Genomic DNA, 21940 nt, shown 5'->3' with positions numbered 1-21940 from the left:
ACGACTACATATATTAATTGCTTGCTACTTAAATACTCATACTTACTCAATGTGTTCAGACTCTTCAGTTACAATGTTCTTTGAAGACTTCACATCACTCTTTGGCTTTTTGCTCATCGACTCTTTGACAAGGTTCTGTCAAAGGAAGAAAATTGTTTATAATAAAAGAATTTTTTAAATTTAAACAAAGTAAAATCCTTCTTGTATCAGCATTGTTCAATTCCATGCAACAAGTGGCGGTCAGGTTTGCGAAGTGGTATCTTGCATTGCATTTCACCTCTGGGACCGGGTTTGAATCACACCGGGGGGGGGGGGGGGGGGCACTACAAGGATTTGGTTTTCAGTTCGTACCTGACTGCATGGGTCTTCCCTGGAATAACCTCTGGGGTTTTCCTCCCACATCTAAAACAGAACTTCCTTTTGTGTCTTCTCTCCACTGGGTTCCTGGCTAGTATAATGATTAAGGACCCTTTTCTGAGAGTTCTTCGCTTCATAACCAGAATTAATCAATGAAATGAAACAAACGACAGCACAAAATAAAAAGAAAAGACAAAGCACATGTTGTTTTGACTACTGACCTCTTCCTCTTCTAAATCCTCCTGCTTCCTCTTGGCTTTGACTTTTACTAACGGAGGCGGCCTCTCCTCTTCCATGTCAATCTCTTCATTCTTAAACGTACTCTGTAAGACACTATCAATGTGTTCAGGAGTTCTTTCTGTTCTACATGGATCTCTTAATGGTGGCTCAGGCACCCGGTTTAAAAGAGAGCGATTGAGTTTAACCACAAGTGATGGGGTACCATCTTTATAAGTTACCTCTGATGTATTCATGTGTGGAGTCAAGAATATCTTATCTGTTTCCTCACTTTTTATTGGTGATAATAACGGTTCACTGAGAGGTCCACTACCATGTGGACCAATCATAGACATGAATACCTTCTCCAGGGGTGCCATAGTTGTCTCTTTCTCTAATTTGACTGAGTTGGATTTGCCTTTCTCCTTAGTTCTATTGCCCTTACTGGATGTTTTGCACCTGATTTCAGTACTCGTAGTTGATTTGTGAGGCGGTGTGAACACAGAGTGGGTTTTACTTGCTCCATTCACCTTCTTTGGTGATAACGTTCTTTCAATCACTTCAGAATCCGAATCACTACTGTCAGTGTCACTCACAAATTCACTCGTCAGTGGCTTTTTAGCAGACTTTTTCTCCGGAGTTCTTGACCTAGGAGGGGTCTTTTTCTCTACCTTTGCATTTGTCTTATTACACTTTGTTTTCACTCCAGTTTTGTGCTCTGCACTGCTTATACTCGATTGTTTAGACTGCTTAGACCCTTTTACATCCGTCTTAGATTCCTTTGATGTTGTATCGTTCCTTCCTTGAGAATTCACTTTCGATTTCCCAACTGAAGGTGCTTTTTCCAAGGGCTTCTTCGGACAACGCTTGACAACTGGTTTACTACCACTGCCACTAGTTCTGACAGGGGACTTGGGCAAAGGTGTCCTCCTCTCATTTGACATATTACTTAACTTGTTGAAATCTGTCATATTATTATCATTGTACTTGCTGAAACTTCCCCCATCATAATCCTCATGTGGGTTGACAGAGGTCAAATCCTTGACACCAATAACAAATTTGCCTTCACCCCTTCTTCCTCCTTGCACATTGGGTCTATGTTGGTTGGTATTAGGGAAAGGTTGTGGTTCCCTAACTGCAGGAGTGGGTGTAGTTGCAGTACTGGTAGTAGCAGCAGGGGGATTACAAGCAGCCAATGGTGGTTGCTTGGAAGGATTAAGAGCTCCTGGTGATTTCTGTCCCTCAATGATACCTCGATGATGGATGAGGTTGTGAAGATTGTAAGATGACTTCTCCTATGGGTCAAATAGCAAAATCAATTTAACTTGTATTTGTTTGTATGTAATATATTTATAAAGGAATCAACCATATTATCCATCAGACGTCTATTGAGTAAGATCACTATGATCATCTGATCATCCAGTGAATTATTCAACTGTCTCAAACTGTCTCACTGACAAGTAAGTTCAAAATAATGTGACCCACAGAGCGAAAATAATAAAATAATTGGAGACTTTTGAGCACTAGGCAGCAGCAGACTTACCGGTTTCCATTTTTACCTAGTTCTGAGTATGCGAGCAATTTTGAGATTTACCTGGTGAGTCTGCTGCCACCTAGTGTTCCCCATCCCATTGGTGCAACTTCCACAGGGCTTCTCAACACACTTTTATTCCCACTTTTGTAAAAGATATACTCACCCGAAGAGATAACTCATTTTCAACTGAGCTGGCATCACTCTCACTATCGGATTCATTACCAGAGCTACTATCATCATCAGACTCACCAGAGGAGCTACCACTCGATGAGTCTGACAACCTGCCGGCATCCATCTTATCGGAATGCCTGCAAACAAGACACACAAAAAATAATAGGAGTCAATTGATAGGACTGCATTCAATACCATCTATAACGTCATGGGTTCCAATCCAGGTTTCTTCATTTCTTATCCATTTGGATTCTGGTTTGGCTGGTCGGGTTGGCTCAGTGGTTTCTTTCCTCACCTTCCACGTCTAAGACCCTGGTTCAAATCACGCCAGGGGCAGTATGTGGATTGGGTTTTCAGTCCCTAGGACTGTGTTTGGGTTTTCCCTGGAGTAATTCCCAGGGGTTTTCCTTCTGCATCTGAAACTGAGACTTCCTTGCATGCATTGGGTTATTGAATAGTAAAGTGATCAAGTAGTATAGTCCCACAGCCAGAATATATGAAACGATACACTACAAGGTATTGGTAATACAACAAGCATCTAACATGGCCATTAAACGTATCAAAACTGGATTCAGCTGGAATTCCTTATTTTTAAAAAACAATAAGGGGGGAAGTGGGGTGCTGCGTTAATTTTAACATACTTTCTAGCAAATGTGAAACAATTTCAAAGTAGTAATCACTTGAAACTGTAAGTAGATTAGTCTGCATTTATTATTACCATGTTGCCACAAAACCTGAACCAACTACGTGGACTCTTTGAATAGTTGACTAGACTTAAGATTGATTGTGGTAAGCAATCCAATTACTGCAAGAAGCAATTTCATAGTATTATGAGCTGAATGGTTACACTGGACATTATGACCATGGTGTCCACAAACTATCTGCCTAAGTAAACAACTGCCCAGTGTGGTTCAATTCTCTACTCACTACAGGCAACCACATACAGCTGTTAACATGATGCACTGTTAAGTATTGGTTTAATTGGTTACAAGACAAATTCATATAATGAATTCAGGTTGTCTGTTTCAATGTCATTTGGTTCTGTTTGTTTTGCGGTCTGCATACTAAACATTCTTACTGAGATAAAATTTCAACATGTGAAAAACACAAATTAAACAATGTCCTTCAAACTCATAAAATAAATGTACTTGATATTTACAATCCATGTACTTTTAAGCGTTGTATAATTAATTCAAGTCAACATGCTGTAACTTGTTGATCAATATTTCCAGTCTCGTAAAACATTTACACATTGTCTGCAATGGTAAACAACTATTTCTACCTACATGGCCTACCTAAAGGTAGCAATTTATTAAATAAGTCAGATGTAGAGGTGATAAGTCAAGGTCTAGACTCCTACACCCTCTGTGACAGTCTGTGTTAATTCAGGTTCTACACCTAGGGTAACTGACTAATCTACCGTCATGGATTTATTTCAACAAAAAGACACTTTTCAAATTTCAGCTTTCTCCAGAAGACGATCATCTAAACATCAAGTTGAAACCAACAGTTCTTTTCAGAACCACCCCAACTCATAAGAGATAGTCATTACATGGTACCATGGTGTTACTGCAAACCTATCGTGTTTCCACCATGCAAAGTTTCAAATCCTACTTTTCAAATTTCATTCATCATTTCATCTTTTCATGACAAGCCATTACATTTGAAATCTTGTTTCATCAAAGGCAACTGTTCAATGTAGTGACATGATCCATTATGCAGTTTCAGTGCATAATAAATGCTGCTTGCTCTAAACATGTGAGCTGAATTCACAGACAGGACGGGATGACGTGGGGAAGGAAGTTATTATTCTATGTACAGTAACAGTTTCAAGACGTACTTCTAAATTTAGGGGTCATAAAATATGGATAAGAAAACCTTGCCAAAGACACGTAATCATTGATGTTATTGCAGTTCCAGTCCACGACTGTAATAATGATGCCAAAGTACTTGTATCTATTTCATTACACCTTGCCTCTGTGGGAAAAAGCCACAGCTTTGGTCCAGTCTGTAATTCCATATACTTGTACTAACGGATGAAGGGAAGTGAATATTATAAAGTGTCTAGTCAAGGAGAGAATCACCATAACAACCTCAGACTTCTATTACAATTAACATCCCAGCAATAAAGCAATCAATCAAACATCAATCATGACATCCATCTAGTCCGACCAAAATCAAGATGTACATTTAAGCAGGCAGCGGCAAACAAGATTGTGAACTAAAAATACATGTCAAGTTTTCCAATGACCGATGATATCCTCCTTCAAAATGTGTCTTTATCAAGAGCAAAACATTAACCTGTTAAATCCATACATTGTTCTGATATGACTGCACTGAACTACCACCCAGATGTATGTTTTTTAATGCTTCATTGTATACCAGAGCCATTACAGCGCCTACCATAGCTAGCTAAATGTCACCTGAATCCTAAGCACACTGTGGATGATGAAAAACAACAGCTGATTGCCAATCAGTCTGCTTCAGTTAACCTTGGCTACTGCCTCAATCACATTCATTTACATTCACAACTATACTCCAAGTTGACATACGAAACAATGAGTGGTTATTAATGTCTAAGTTTCAGACATCAATTTCCAGTGTAATAATACACAAATACAAATTTCACACATCTTGGTAAAGCCATAATTTCATAACCTTTAATTGTCTACAAATTCACCACCCCCCCCCCTAAAAACCCAATAATAATAAATGACATATTAAAGTGTTTCTTATAAAAGCATGAAGCTTAATACAAATCGTTGTCATTGTCAGACAAAGTGCCAAGTAAGTCACGAAAAGCAACATTGATGTATCCCACCCACCCATGGGGGAAATATATTTAGCTATTCCTTTGCACCAAGTTACAGCATAACACAAATATCACAGTTCTTCTAGGCCTGTGACCCATGTGTAACCTTGCATCAAGCCACAGGAGGCCTCTTATAATGGGCACTGAACCCCCCCCCCCCTTCCAACTTGGCATGTGAAGGGGGTTGAGTTGAGGGCATAATAGGGTAAACCATGGAGGTAGCAATAAACATACAGGGTAAGATATGACCTCTAATATCTATACTACTTCTGATGACTACAACAGATGACACAGCTAAATGGTCAGGAAACTTACTAGGCCTATACCATCAACAAATGAACGAGGCAAAGATATATTTGTCAGACTAAAAAACAAAACCTATACCAATTACATCAATATGGTTGCTGGAAAATTATAAATCGGTTTCATGACAATTTCAAAAAATTAACAACGTTAAAAGCTCATAAAATTTAACTTTGTATGACATTGTACTTTCAAATAGAATATAATGGGAAATGAAATGTGTAAATGAGTGAACTGAAATTAATCCCATTATTGCACTATGAATGTCCAATCATCTTTCCTTTTATATGAGAAATATTTTGATAATGAGCGCCAATCAGTCCAGGAGGTTTTTCATCACCCCTTTTCAATTGCAAGCCAATTCAACTACATGTTGATAACAGCTGTTTTCATGTTTGTCCCTCTAGGCCTGAACGTTCAACCTTCCCCCAAACAGGCAGAGTCATTTCCCCAGACCTGCTTCATATCAATCATCAAACATACTGTTTTATTATTCACTTCAATTGACACAAACTTTATGCATCAGGTATCTCTCTGTCCATGGAAATGGTAAAAGTTCATCAAATTTGTGAGTGAAGTAAAATTGATAAGACTTAGAGCCTTCTGTACAAGTCCGTCTGGACAGATGTAAGCTATTCCCTCTATCAGCTTGATTTGATGGCAATTATTCTTGTCAGATGAATCCATTGCATTATTCAGTGTGATGATTTCAAGCCTGATTACAAATTGCCTTCAATCCATTTACTGCATTTAGTTTTTATGTAGGTCGAGTCAAACCCTCAATATGTGCAAGGTTCAGCTCAGTCTCACACTCTCTGCAAACCAAAATGCAAATATATTCACTTGCATTTTCATAAACGATGTGTTCATTGGGCTCTACTTGTTTTCCTCCAATTCTGCACGTTTCTTCCTTGCTGACCATTCAAAGATTAACTGTCATTGTCTTCTATTAGGGATAGGATACAAGAGGAGATAAAGCTCAGGGCCCAATTTCACACAAAACAGCTAAGCACAACCAAATGCTGCTTAGCAGAACAAGGTTACCAGCCAAAATACCTTGTCATACACACAAATGTGACTGGTATCCTGCTTTACTTTTGCTAAGCAGAAAATGTTAAAGCAGTAGTTTTCTGCTTAAGCAGCTCTATGAAATTGGGCCAAGATGTGAAGTACTGCACCCTAATCCCAATACAGACAGTTAATCCTACTGCTTAAGAGACACCAACTACCATGTCAACACTCCAGCCAAGACACAATCATTTCAATGTTACACTTGAGTACCACATTCCATACTGATCGGCAAGACAATTGACCTATCCTGAAGGTGACAGGCTACCACTGACGTAATCTACCCAGGTGTTTATGAATAGGGTTTTAAGGACCAGATACATACAACCAACTAGTCATCCCCTAGGAATGAAGTAGGCCACAAACACCATGCAAATCCACATACACTGTACATTAGACAAATAAGTTTGAGTAAAATATCACGAAGTAATAAGGTTTTAAATAAACCAATCCACTAATCAATTATTTATTGACAATTTCTGCTAGGAATGTCTGACTTACTACTTCTATTTTATGGCAACATTGTGCCTTCATGAAAAACGCCACCAGTAATATTTTAATGTATTTAAATATCACTGTTTGTAATGCTGATTATTGTTGAATATATATCAAAAAAACATGAAAATGGAGTTTACACTCAAGACAAGTTCATAATACAATGACATGTTTTGTGTAAAAGAAAATTAACTTTATCTGAGACAAGGTTACTTCAATCTAATTCATAGGCTCATTAGAAAACAAGGACTTCAATACAACAAAACTCTAACGGATAATATCCAGCACAGAAACCCTGGCTTTAAAACTTGAACCCATAATGAAGTCAAATTGCAGTTATGCCTACAGTAACCATCTCTAGTGTTGGAATTAAATAAGCCAAATGATGTATCTAATTACATTCAGGACTATTTACTTTGCTGACGGCAGTTCAGCCCAGCACAGATCTAGATCATTAATGATACAACTAACAGTTATTAATAATACCCTACAAATAACATGAGTAAGAGGTACTAGTAACTGTGCCAAAGACTCAGTCCAATGTTCATGACCATGCATTTCCGGAACCCCCCCCCCCCTCCCCCTTGAAGCCACATTGAGGTTAAATTATTTGGTTTCAGGCTAGAAGTATTAGTCACTCCCTCTCTTACTCTGCATGGGTGCACTACCCTGACCACCTGACCTAAGTAGAGGGCTCTGTAGTCTCAGTCAAACACAGCTTATTATTCAAGATTGCGCCAACATTCTAATAATTATTCTCTTAGAAATATAAAATCAATCATTATGTTTAGCTGACCCCTCTTTATGTAGAAACTAAGCAACGTACATGTACTGTAAGTTCAGTTGTTGGAAGTTAAAAAATGATTGTATTATAAATTTTATGACCAAGTTTCCTTTACCTAATTTATGTTTGATGACGTATTTCCCACCAAACTTTTTCCAAACTGAAATTACGATGGCTGTTCTAATGCCCAGAACAACACTGATATCACACACTCCTTGCACAAGTATGCCCTTACAGATTTGCCCCTACTAGGCCTGGGCGAATTATTCGAATATCCGGTTAATGGCGAATAGGTTTTCCTATCCGTAACCGCGAATGCCTTTTTTTTCTTAACCGGATATCCGCATAGGGCGCGAATAGCTATTTTTAAACCGGATAGTTCTGTAATTACAACCAAGTAACCGGATATTCCTTTATATCCGAATATCCGCGGACGTCGGGCGACAACTGACATGAATGTTTTGTCTGAATCCTAATGAAACTTCTATTAAGACAGCATAAAACAGCATAAATTAAGTATTTAACTATGCTCACCTTCGTGAAGAGTTAAAACAATGACATTTCTGACGTAATTTGTTCAAAGATTACAAAAGTTTTCCTTCACGTAGAGCCATCCACGATCAAAAGAAAAAGCAAATCGCCATCTTTAAATTAGATCCGGTCATTTTTATGAATGAACCGAGTGACACTGTCTAAAACTAATATCAATCCACCCAGAAAATCTCATTCACAAACGAACAGCGCCCTCTCGCGGAAAAAAAAACTATTCGAATATCCGGTTAATTTCGGATAGTTGGCCAGCGGTATCCGAATAACAAAATTTCACTATTCGCCCAGCACTAGCCCCTACCATGTTGAGCTTAGTTTCCTCATATTAAGAGTAACAAAGGGTACAGGAATTCATGTTTGGTAATATTAAACTAGGCTGCAAAATCTTCAATCATTCACAGCAGATGTTTCCATACTACATGTATAATAAAATCTCCCATACAATTATTTATGTTTTTCAAGTAAATTAACTTGGAAACACAACCTGTGAGATAGCTTCCTGTGTTTAACCTCTGTCTCTATTAACCATTATAATACATGTAATAACTAAATTCAATCATTTGTCACCAATTATCCCGAAAGAATTTGGCTCTAGGAAACTTATAATTTTATTTCAAAATTAATTATGTCCCTTTTTTAACTACAGCGCTGAAAACTACCAGCAAAAAAAACCTGATGGTCATATAATGTTTTAGACTTTTCCCATTTATCGCTTGAACACACACTAATTGAATAGTGTTTTCACAATGCATGCATGGTAGTTATATATATATAGATCACGAATTAGACTTTTAAGTACATGAATAATATGTATAATGTATAATGTTTTACTATGAGACTTGTAATATTGCACCTTTTTTAAATTTCTGTTCTGTTTCCTAATGTATCGGTATGTTATTTATGAACGTATCATTTTCAAATGAAAGTGTAACTTGATTTACTTATGGTACAGATCATTAGATAACATAGCATTATGAAGACAACATATGTACACAGTCATGAATTTCCAATGTGTTCATCATGTTACGCTACACTGCAATCATCTAATATACTTGAGTAATTCATGCAGCAGTCAACCTTATCATGGATCCCTATGAACCAACTATGCATATATAGACCTTTATCATGCTGCCTCCATCTTGGTCATGTTCCTCTTATCGCCATAACAATAATGCATGCTAATAATCATCTTGCAATTAGGAACCAGACTGTTTTGTTCTTCCAGCCTTGGGCCATGTCCAAAACGACGACTTCGGCTACAGCTACGTCTAGATCAGCGCATCTACCAGTGTTGAAGAATAGGCAGACGCGGGCGATCTAGCCGTAGCTCTAGCCGAAGTCGCCGTTTCGGACACGGCCTAAGGCCATGTCCAAATTGGCGATTTCGGCTAAAGCTACAGCTAGGGTGCGCGCGTCTGCCATTCTTCAACCCTGACAGACGCGCTGATCTAGCCGTAGCTGCAGCCAAAGTCGCCAATTCTGACACGGCCTTAGCTTGGTAACATTGATATAAATGGGAGAATTTCAAGATGGCTGCATCGTAATAAAGGTCTACAGTTATCAGCTAATCCAGACAACTGTACTGTTATGTTGATTTGCACAAGCTCACTAGATATTACCACAGCTCACTTGTTATTGTTATGACAAGCGAAGCCACAATCTGACCAGACACAAACAAACCCATTCACTGCTGCTCCAAACACACAATTCTTTATAAGCTTATGCCTAAAAAGAACCTCGTTTCTTCTTGTACATGCATTGTACAGCAATGTGTTTCATGAATATCAAAGGTACAGCTGATACATCAAAATACATTTACAAAAATATTTACAGAAATTATATTAAGTTATAAACCACAAAGGTTGTTGTTTACATGACGTCATAACCTTACTTTCTGGAGTTTTGTTTGGCAGGAAATGCAGATGAAAATCCTTCAAAATGCTCTTAGATCCAGAGGGAGGGAAACCTAATACAACCCAATAAATAAAATAAACACAAAAAGTGCAGAGGAACTCTGGACCAGATTTCCATCGAACATGGAAAGGATAAACAAACAAGACCCAAGACTCAATGTGGTCTTACATGTAAAGGGCAATCTACAGTAGAAACAATGTAAAAATGACCAATGATTAATAAGGAAATAAATATGTGCTTGGCCGGTTTGTAATCCTCTGTTTAATACCGGTTGCAGTCTGGACACCTAAATACCTTTTCGGTAAAAAAAACATCAAAACTTTTTGGTCCAAAAGTTAAAACAAAAATGCAAAAATTATAATTGTTCCATGAATTCTTGCAACAAAACCAGTCGTTGCTCTCGACCAATAGGCATGAAAAACTGTCTTATAAGCACAGTTGCAAGCTCGCATGTCATGCCAATGTTTAAACACTTCTGGCTGTGGTTATATCATCCGTTTAAACACCTCCATGTGATGTTGTCTCAACCAATCAAAATGGAGAAACTGTCCAAGGTATTTATGGATAATGGTTTAAAAACTGCACTAAAAAATTTGAAAACTAAGGAATTTCATTCAAACTGGTCATAATGAGTAGTTAAGCTTTCGACTCAAGAATTGATCAAAATTTGATCGCAATAAAATATTAACTCTATGTTGGGTGTGTGAAAAGCTTTTTTCTAAAGAAAGCCGAGTGGTTTGTTGGATCTGATGACAACACTCTCCTTAATCAATCCATGTTGTCATCTATCTACACAGATTAGTCCAAGCCAATCTGGACATGAATTCTTAGCTATCCTCCAGCTATAAGCACTACATACTTGTATTATGGACCTCCATGATACTTTATCTTCTCATTACAGAGATTCTCACATGTAACTTATCAATCAGTAACTGCCTGTCATATGAAGCTACCATCTATCCCCATTCAATACAACTGTAATAATCCTCATCTCTAATGACAGGTGGACTGGATATGTTGTACTTTTTAAAGCCTCAGAGAAATTTCAGCGCCAAAAAAAAAATCTTTTTATCATGTAAATGTGGTTAGAATTTTATTTTGAAAACATAATTATTAACCTATTTATAATTGAACTAATGTTCACTCTCAATTGACTGTTCATTGCTTTGGTAAAATATCAACTTAGAAAATTCATTTATTAAGTTTCCCTTGTGTTTTTTCTTCTGCTTTCTTCTTCTCGAAATATGTTCGAGTTATAGATGTTACTAACAAGTGGCATTAAGTTAATATCGTTATCTATTTGTTGGAAATTATAGAAACCTACATGCTCTGTCATTGTTTAGGCAGGTGAGTTATGAGTAATAAAGACATTTATAACTGTCTGTCTAGGGGAATGTTGATTCAATAACAGGCAGAGAGTGCATGGCCTAATGTGAAATAGGATCTAGAGCAAGTACCAGCCTGTAGGATGTGACAAGTGATCAGTGAACACAGAGTACATGTACATGAGGTTACCATGAGGTTACTATATGAGGTTACCACAGGGTTTATGGTGGGACAAATACCCGACCCTCCCTCCCTTCCACACTATGTACATGTAGAAATGTAACCACGATTGATTGAATATAAAGCAAGACAAATTCTCAAAAGAACATAATCTACCCTGCAAGTAGATACACACATGGTGTTACCACAAACCAAAATACGATTGATTGATTGCTTGGATTCATAGTGGTCATGAAAGTCATAACATGTAAATCTCACTAATAAGATAAAGTGGCCTTGCTCATTAAGTTCAAGGGCTTAATGCTGGCGCTTGGTCTATTTAAGAAGTGTCTCCATTAATTTTTTCAACTTATCCAAGGCAAACTGCGGTTCATCAATATCATTTAGCCTGATTGAAGAATCCCACACACCGTTTACATTTCTACAGTGTACTGCCATACACTGATCATTTGGGTGACTCTCAACATGATATTTCTGACGAATGCTGACCAGCCTTAGGAAATACTGGAGTCTGTCGGGCGATGAGTTGGAGAGATCAGCTGTTCCATAATCCAAATATCACATTTCTAATTTCCTTCCAATTACTTGCCAAGAGACTACTACTAAGATATTTGATATTTGCTATTGTACCTGAATAAAAGCTGCATGGAATAAGTTGTCTTTCCAAAACACATGTTGATGGATCTACTGAGTTGCATTTTTATGGAGAGGGGGCATGGGGGAATTTCTCCTCCCACTCAATTTCTGATCTACATAGTAATATCAGATCAGATAAATCTGACTCCGTTTTCCAAATTAAATTGAGAAAGAGTTTTCATGCTTCTGGATTTAGATTCTCAATAAAGGTTGGTTTCAAACGCAAATGTTAATTTGTTTTATTATGGTGCGAATATAATCCATGGGATATGAATGAAGGTTATTTTGAGTGTGTTCTGAAAGCTGGATCGAATTGATAAAAAGGACAAACTGTCAATGAGTCCATTAAGGCATTAGGGTGTTCTTGACTATGTTTCACAATGTACTACAGTAGGTACAGACATAGTACCTTCAAGACTACCAGACAATGAGCTACACCCCTTCCAAGTAATGAATGCTTCCTTCTTGGTGACATTCCCCTCATGGTGAGCGAACAACAAGGCTTTCCTGACAGTGACAGGAAGCTAACATTTCCTTCCTGGGGGTGGTGATGTGTATCAATAAGGTGGGCGATAATGTCTGGGTGTTATACTTGTGTGGGGGGTCACACAATGTCTTCAAAGAACAGCTCAGAAAACCCGTGTAAAAGACTTGTTTTACCCAATTTGTGATTTGAACATACAATCTGTCTGCAGCATTATTGGAATTAGATAATGAGCATGCTTATGATCACCTTGATCTTTGACTTGTCTCCCTGTCACTCTAATACAAGCTGGGGTATGAGCGCCCTACAAATCGCCCCTTAAATCAAGGAAAGGCATGACAAGTGGGGATAGATATCTTTACTTATTAGTAAAAGTGCAGCTCCTAACTTAAATGTTACAACATGCTGGTTCAATGGCAGCAGGCCTCGAAATAACACATAGCACCCACAGCAACTGCAATGGTGCCCCATGCTTTTGGTGTGGTACCCTTTGCAAAATTCTCATACAAAATTATTATTATTATTTCTCCTCTTAAAGGTGCCCTTTACCAAAGGCAGTACAAAATTCCCCTAAAAGGAAGAAATTCAATGACTGCAATGGTAATTACATTTTATGAAAGGTGAGCCATGGTTAGAGTTATTAATCAAAGAATGTTGACAATTATTTTTAATTTTTAATCACTCAAACACATTTACAGTGGAAGTAAATGAGACTTCTTGAGAGGGATCATCTGTGCAAGGTACAAGTAGAATTAATTCATTTGAAGCATTTTGTCCCAAGGTAATGTTCACATCAGCATGTAAATTCAAATGTAAATTCACATTAGCCTGACTGAGCTCTATTCATGAGGAAACAAATGGCAAATCAAAAAAGCAGCATGAAATCAACATTAGAATGAGTTTGGAACTAGACATGACATTTCTTAATGGTACATCTATACAAATATATATGTCAGAAAGCCATTAAAAAAAATGCTTTACCAAAGCAATTCATTGGCTTTATTAAGACCAACTTTTACATAGGATTGCTTCCATAATAAATAAACATGGTCCAAATTTACAAAGAGTCTTTGCAGTTCCTATAAAGACAGGATCAGAACAAGTTGACAGATGACTGGGTGACATGAATAGGATTAAGATTTATTACTAGAGAAGCTAGATGACCTCTTGCATAGTATCACATCATCATGTACTATGAGCCAGGTCAACCTGGGTCAACCAGGGTCAACCAAGGTCATAAGAGATCACTGTGGTGGTGCTGTAAATTAGGTAGAATATATAGAGATTGAAATCAGGTTTGGCAGTGGAGGTTGGTTATCAGACCACATGGGTTTTACACTCAGGGATTGTGTCATAACAAGTTATTTGTAATTACCATGTAGAACAATAAAGCCACACTCACAACATTGTGTGAATTTGTGATGGTACTCCTGCATGTCATGTCAAAATAAAATACTTGAAAATTAAACACTTTTGATTTCAACACTTAATAACTTCATGTTGTAATGGAACCCATATTTTGGAACAAATCATAACTTATTTTAAAACAATATTTAAGATATTGACGCTTATTTAAACTGTGAAACATCAGCATGTATTATTTGAAATAAAATAAATATTTGAAATAGAAGTGGGCCTACATGTACGTGTGCAGAGGAAGTAATGAATTTATCTTTGAATATGAAATATTATAATATTTTTACCTTTAATGATATAACATGTCTGCTTTATCAGTCAATACGTTCTTCCCAGTGAATCACTCAGTACCTAGTTTTCTCACACACTCTTTTTCCATTTTCTTCTCTCTCTACTGAGTCTGTTTGGTCTTTTCTACATTTCAGCCAACCCTCCGTGCCACAGTGCCGGGCATAATAATTGTCTTTAATAGCTAGAATCTCAGAGCCTCCGACCCGTTGGCGTCTGAGCATAGAACGGTGGGGGGGTTCAAAGGTGGATGCGTGTGTGTGATTGGTTCTGTAACCTGATCTTGTATGGCTGTGGCACATTAACAACATGAATGGCTAGCTGTGTAGTAAAAAGTACAGGCTCTCCGCTGTACAATCAGCTAAACACGCAGTTTGAAATGCTCCAAATTTAGAATATTTTTACCTGTTTACTTCTATAATATTATGATGAGCAATCTGACTTACATGGGCATTCTAGCGAAGCGATAATTTTACATATAGGCCTACTTTCTAAGTAAAAAATGTATGTTTTAAAATCTTTCAAATCTTTACATCTGGTTTGTTTTGTATCATATAGTAATTTAGTTTCTGTGAAAGGGATTTATTATAATAAATGCAAATTTAGCAGTCCGAATTAAGCAATACACCATCAGAAAATTGGATAGACACAGTATCCTAGAAAAAAGGGAACACAAGAGGAATTTTAGCAAATATTAGAAAATATCACAGCTTGAATTTGCTACCACAGAGTTGTTTAGTTCCTGGAATGGCATGACTACATGTAGTAACCAAAGCTGGTTCTAAAATGACAATATGAATTGCACCATGACCTACATGTGTGTATTAGTAATAATACCAGCAAGACAGCAGCTCTGTAACACAACACTATGGAATGCTTGCATTATCTCAATAGCCCAACTACTTTACATTTATCTCTTGTCAACTGTATAGTTTACCACCATTGGGTCAAATGTCAATGTAGCTGTGCACTTTTTTTTTCGTGTGTGACTGGATTACTGGCTCAACTCAAGACATACATGTAGTTTGTAGATAGGTTATTTTGTACACGAACACCAGAGTATCTGTATTGTTCACTGCTAACTGTAAAAACTTCTGTATTTATATTTTAAGTAAATTCAGAGAAACAAAAAGTTTGATGCAGTTTGTCAAGTAACTAGATTTGAATGGTATTCTAAATCCAATTCATCATTTTCAAACAGTCTGCGGCCGATTTCACAAAGAGCTAAGATCAATCTTAACTGTGTATAAATCTTAATTGCTAAGAAAAGAATGATGTCACAATATAAATCACTATGGCAATATTGACAACTCATCTAAAGATCAATCTTAGTACTGTGTGACATGGAGCCATGAAGAGGTAAACAACATGATCACCAGACAATGATCTTACATTGCTTCCAAAAACACATCAACATCATCTCCCTGAATTAAATGACATATTATGAATTATGCTTAACTTGCTTTAATGAATACAAAGATTTAATGTATGCAGGACGTATGGCAGATATAATTCTGTGAATGTAAACCACTTGTTTTTTTTTCCAAGAAACCAACCCACTCTCTCCGTCGATTAAGCCGGATTTAAGTCTCAACATATCTGAACCTCACTGCACTGACACTAGGAACAGAATCTAAATCGAATTTAGTAAATGACTAAATGATACTAAAAATGGACTGAATCTGATGACAGGTTTATGAGCTGTACTAGCAGTGTCAGTGAAGTCTGTAGCATGAACTATGCTGTATTATATATAACTGCATTGGCATGAAGAGCCCCCTTCCACCATCACCTAAAACTATCTGCTTTTTATCTGAGAGTCACTGTGAGAGTTAAACTTCATGTCAAGATACAACGCAAGTTTCAAAATGCACATATCACCTAAAATGTTGACAAACAGTTACATCCCCTTTAAGGATTCTGACCCATAAAATGACGCAGGAAATTTATTGTGCTGATGACTTCAGGTGAATTGGGTCAATTTTTACGAGAAAAAAAAACAGGTCATCAAATACTCCTCCAACAAAGGGTCATCTTCACATGCAATTTAAAAAAATGTACATGGAGTGTAATAATAATATAAAACAGATTAATTTTTACCTTAAATTGTGTCCGCTTTAACTAAAACAGGTTGCGTTACCCAACAGCATTTCTGGAACAATTATCAGCAGGTGGAATCCCCCATTGACATATTTCAATCAATCAATTCATCACGTAACCAAAAGGTCATTTTAAGCTTGATGTACCTGATGTATCTTTATGTACTTATCACATTCTAAACTACAATCAAGGATATTCACCCAAAAATCAATGGCCGAATCATCCAAATTGAAAAAAAAGTGCATTTGCCATGCTAATAAATATATATATTTGTTAACACATATGGCAGACACTTAAATTTAGTTTCAAGAATAATCTTAAATCTCTGATATCCTTTGTTTGGTTTTCTGATGTATTCCCTGTTAGTTCCTCAGGCAGTTAACCCATCCTTGGCCATTCTACTCACATATATGTACACAACCACTGTAAGCATATCAGGCTGCAATCTCAATTATTGATTTTTCTCTTCGTTTACAAGGCAAATGTAGTTTTTATTGATGTGCTTTTTTCTCTAGACACAGTGGAATCTAAGCATGGTATTGGAGTCTTGTCTACCATTTACAATCAAAATCCAAATCATTCATTGAATGTTTAGCTTCTTGGTGCATTTCACAGATTTCAAAGATAAGGAGTTTTTGTGGTTACAAATGTTCCTAAGTGAATGACAACTGCACAGTATCAGTCAATTCAAAGAAAACTCTCAATAAAATTAAAAACATGAGAATCATCCATCCGTTGCAATGATTCTGTCTTCAATGTTCATTCAATGGGAACTATAGCCTAGAAATGCATCATAAAATTACATTGACCTACATATAGAGTAATCATCATTCCAGGTGAAATTGATGACATGTAATTGAAACCTTATACTTACAATAGATGCATGTTTAAAAAAAAAAGAAAATACTCTCTATATTTCAGGATACCGCAGTGCATATATGCTACAACTTTGGTATTGTGATCATTATGGCAAAAAGAGAATAGGCATTTCATCACCTTTATTTTAATGAATCTTGACAATACAACCCATAAATCACATCAATTATAAATTGCATGCATACGTATTGTAATTATGATAATTAGTGTCGATTCACAGAATGGTATCCATTTGCTTTAGAATGTACAGTAAGTGGAAATATTTGTAGCTGTTGTGCCTTGAATTACTCCTTGTTTGGGATTTTTGTTTTCAGCTACATACAATTTTGTAGAAAATTTGCTGAGAAAGATTCTTTAAATCCCATTCGAAACCTTTTTTGCCAGCAGACAAATTATTTCATGTTTAAAAGAGATAACCAGTTTATTTGATTGTTTTTAAGCAAGTGATTTAATTTATATTAAGCTGTTTTACACTATAACCCCTAGGGTTACCAATCACTCTTTCTTAGAGTAAGAAATCAGCTATGAGTACATGTGTTGAGTAATGAAAGGTTATGCATATATCAGGTGTTGCTTTACGTCTGAGCAAGGAGAATGCTATCCATGTATCATATGCAAAGGAGTTAGACTGATTCTATCAAGTCTCTAGTCGTATAATTTATCATCTTTCAGTAAATAGCATTAGGGGGAATCAAGAATTGCACGCTACTAGATTGTTTAGGGAAATTATGTATCGGATGGATATGGTACATAAAAAGATCATACATGTAGTTCACAGGATAACATAATTTAAAGATACCTGTTTTTCAGAATGCGAAAACATAACACTGCTGAGAGCATGTAATTTTGTGCGTCATCATCGCTTTCAGTGCAATGAAATTTGAGGCAATGCATGGTGAGATTTCAATGTATTTTTGGTTTGGGGTAACACCATCTTGCTAGGTATAGGTAGATTATGTTCTTTTCAGAACTTGTCTAGCTATATATTCTTCTAACAAAGGGTACATTTTTTTTAATTCAGTGAATTCACAAGTATACTAAAACTCTTTTTTCTTCATTTCCATTGAATTTGTCCTTAGTAAAAAGGTTTGTATATTAAGCTGTCTATAGTAAAAAGGTTCGTCGTGGAAAATGAGTAGCATATTAAATTAGTTTTCTGGCAAGGTAAATGTGTTTCTGGCAAGGTAAATGAGTTTTGTGTGCAGAGTATATGAGATTTCCAGCAGAGTTCATGAGTTTGGTAGCATGGTAAATGAGTTTCTAGCAATGTAAATGAGTTTTGCAGCAGAGTAAATGAGTTTTCTAGTACGGTAAATGAGTTTTGTGGTAAAGTAAATGAGTTTTGGGGCAAGATACATGATTTTCTGGCAATGTAAACTTACGTTGTAGCAGAGTAAATGCATTATCTGGTAAAGTTAATGAGTTTTGTGGCAAGGCAAATGAAAATTGCAACTGTTGCAAGGTAAATGAGTTTTGGGGTGAGATAAATTTTTAGTAGGGGACACACTGTATATTTTTAAAATCAAGTTTTATTTATACCAGCTAAGGTTGGACATTGAATCAACATTGCCTGACTATGCAAGATAAAGTCATTGCTGATTTCATATCTTCTCAAATTTAACTGCACATATCTATAAGGAGTTGATCGATAGGCTGAAATTTCCAGTCTAAGTGTTTATCTTCTAACAAAGGTAACACCTACTGATACATCCTCATTTTAGTGAACTTAGAGAAAAACTCAGTAATAGCTGAATTTGAAGTCTGAGCAAGGTGAGCAAATCGGATCGTTGGATATTGAAAGATAACTCATAAGTTGCTTTCACAAAATCATAATATAGCATATCATGTAGCTTTAATTTCTATAAAGTTGAGCTAGCCGCTCACTATTATTTCAACTGTTTAGGTATATCAATATCCAGAAAGAAAAACTCAATAAAATTCACGTGTTAGGGAGCGCTATGATAACATTGTTGGACATATTGGCAAGATAAGATTTCCTGTGGTATGGCATTAACAGCTGGACTGCAGGTTCATTGACTATTTCCGGTTGGCATGCCCTGCATGTGCAAAACACTTTAAAGAATGTCATGTAAAGGATCTTAGTATTGAGTGTTGACTTCAGTAGGTAAGGGAGGTGGCAGGGGAGTTGCTTAATGACCCTTGTCTAGTCCATAAACCACTTTATAGGACGACTTATTACACTTATACCCAAAGGGCAACTATTAACTAATATTTCAGTGAATCTTTTTGTCTTAAATTTAATACTAAGACATAAATGTATTAAAAAAATACTAATCATGCGTGTTGTTGCTGCCATTTAGCTTTTAAGAATGACTCTGCTCGATCAGGCTGCGAACTACTTTTTATTTATTTATGATTATACCATAGGTCCTTTTGATTAGTAAGTAAGCAGTTAAGACGATGTAACATTGACTGTATGACCATAAATAAACTGAAATAAATATTAGCAATATAGCTTTAAAGTGGCAATTATTCATCTCACTTCGATCCATTTACTATGCATGTAGAAGTGGCTATACTGTGCAGTCAGTAGAACAAATGTACGTCATCATGTGAGGACGTTAGACAAACAGTCTAGCTCTTTATTGCTACATAATATTTTCATCTATTTTCTGTCAAACTCTGGGATTTTTTTAATCTAAAAATATAACAAATTCTGTCCAGAGCAAAAATTGATGGAACAACACTTTTAATTCTATCCTTTCATGAATTACACACAGTTATTCTGAATGGTATAGAAATACACACGTTGGACTGGTATTTTCCATCACTTCTAGAGGATAAAATAGGTCCAGCCAGTGCAATATGATGACAAATATCTTGAGGGTATGTTATCTACAGTCAGTAGTGTTTGTCAACAGTTAAAACCACTGGTGCATGTAATCAGTAATAAACTGCATGCTGCCAGACAGACGGCTGGCTAATACCATTCACAAGGCAGCACAGGCTTTAAGATTCCCATCCAATCTAAGTATCATTTGCATTAGCATTTATCTGAATCAATTGTTCAATCAAGTTGAACTCACTGAAAATAATAATTGAGTCAACATATTGACAATTCTAAATTAACATATGGGTTGTTTTCAAGTTGAAATTTTACTGAACTCACAAACTCATTAGTTATTTTTCCCATGAGGTCCAAAAAGGTGTCCTTTATAAAATCACAGTAATCTAAATTAAGACAATTTTGTATTATTTACTTCTACAATTTTCTAAATATTAAAGGTTTAATTTTTTGATTAATATTTTTAAAATTATTATTTTAGCATTAAAACGCATGGATAGCACCTATCAGTATACGGTAAATAGAGCTAGAGAGAACTAAAACTCACACGAGTCACCTTGAACAATATTGACAGCACAGCATGCACAATATCACATTATAAACTTTGGCCATGATTTATTACCCATTCAAACGGCTGTTTATTATAATATGGACTGGTTTTTGCCAACTAGACACTGAAACTTGAGCTTCACCATTCAAGCTGCCATTATGTTTTATAAAGACAACATATGTAATACATCACCTGGCTTAACAGCCAAAGGTATTTAGCCTGGGAAACTGCTGAATGATGAAACAACATGCACAAACCTACTATTCATCAATCTCCTATGTACCAAACCAACAAGAGCTGTTTAACTTACTGACAATGTCTGTTTGCTAACTGCAATGCTATGCACACCAGGCTTCCATCACACAAAAGCTGCCTTTTTAAGACTTTTTTATTAGCATTTGCATTTCTTATATGACCATATTTTGGTCATAAAAGTGAAAACATCAACTACAGCTATATTTTCAATTCAAGGGGGAAGAGGTATTTCTTTGTTATCAATTTGTGTAGACATGTATACATGTGACTCAATGTCATTTCAATGAAATCATTTGCTCTCAATTCAACCTCTGCCAGTGGGTTGCCATGTGGAATATAATTGAGTTGAAGACGAAGGTATTCCAATATGAATACATATTTCCATTTCCAACCATTTTATAACATTTTTGGAAACCTTCAGTTCATATTGCTTTAATAATCAAAACCATGCACTTTTAAAACATTCAAATAATTTGCATGAGACTTCCACAGTCTTACCAAAAGTGAAATTAGCTTATTATCTCTCCTTTCTTTTAGATGAATGAATGGTAATTGTATATTTGGTTTGCGGTAAAACTATTTGTAACCATTTGTATGAGGGGAGATACTTACTGGGTAGTTTCTTTTCAGAACTATCCTGCTTTGTAACTTCTACCTGAGCGGAAGGTAGGAAATCAGCAGGGACTACTACTTTCACTTAGTGGATTGACGGGATCTCTCTTTATCATTACCCCCAAGAAATGGAGGATAATTGTTGCAATTTTGTAATAATTGCATCAGGAATATAAAATAATAATTTGGTTTACCATTACACTTAACA

General features: G+C 36.3%; 1 protein-coding gene across 2 annotated transcripts in view; it reads right to left on the bottom strand.

Moving 5' to 3' along the window:
* The window catches only part of LOC139935754 (uncharacterized), a 103690-nt gene that overhangs the window by 13144 nt on the left and 68606 nt on the right, over positions 1-21940 (bottom strand). For both annotated transcript variants that reach the window (XM_071930316.1, XM_071930318.1), the window contains exons 10-12: positions 2271-2415; positions 579-1868; positions 47-135 (exon numbers count right to left, since the gene is read on the bottom strand). In XM_071930316.1, the coding sequence (XP_071786417.1) occupies positions 47-135; positions 579-1868; positions 2271-2415 (1524 nt within the window). The remainder of the gene's footprint in view (positions 1-46; positions 136-578; positions 1869-2270; positions 2416-21940) is intronic.

Source organism: Asterias amurensis, chromosome 4 (assembly GCF_032118995.1).
Source record: "Asterias amurensis chromosome 4, ASM3211899v1".
Classification (NCBI taxonomy): domain Eukaryota; kingdom Metazoa; phylum Echinodermata; class Asteroidea; order Forcipulatida; family Asteriidae; genus Asterias; species Asterias amurensis.
The sequence above is the reverse complement of the archived record's forward strand: the minus strand, read 5'-3'. Positions and strand labels throughout refer to the sequence as shown.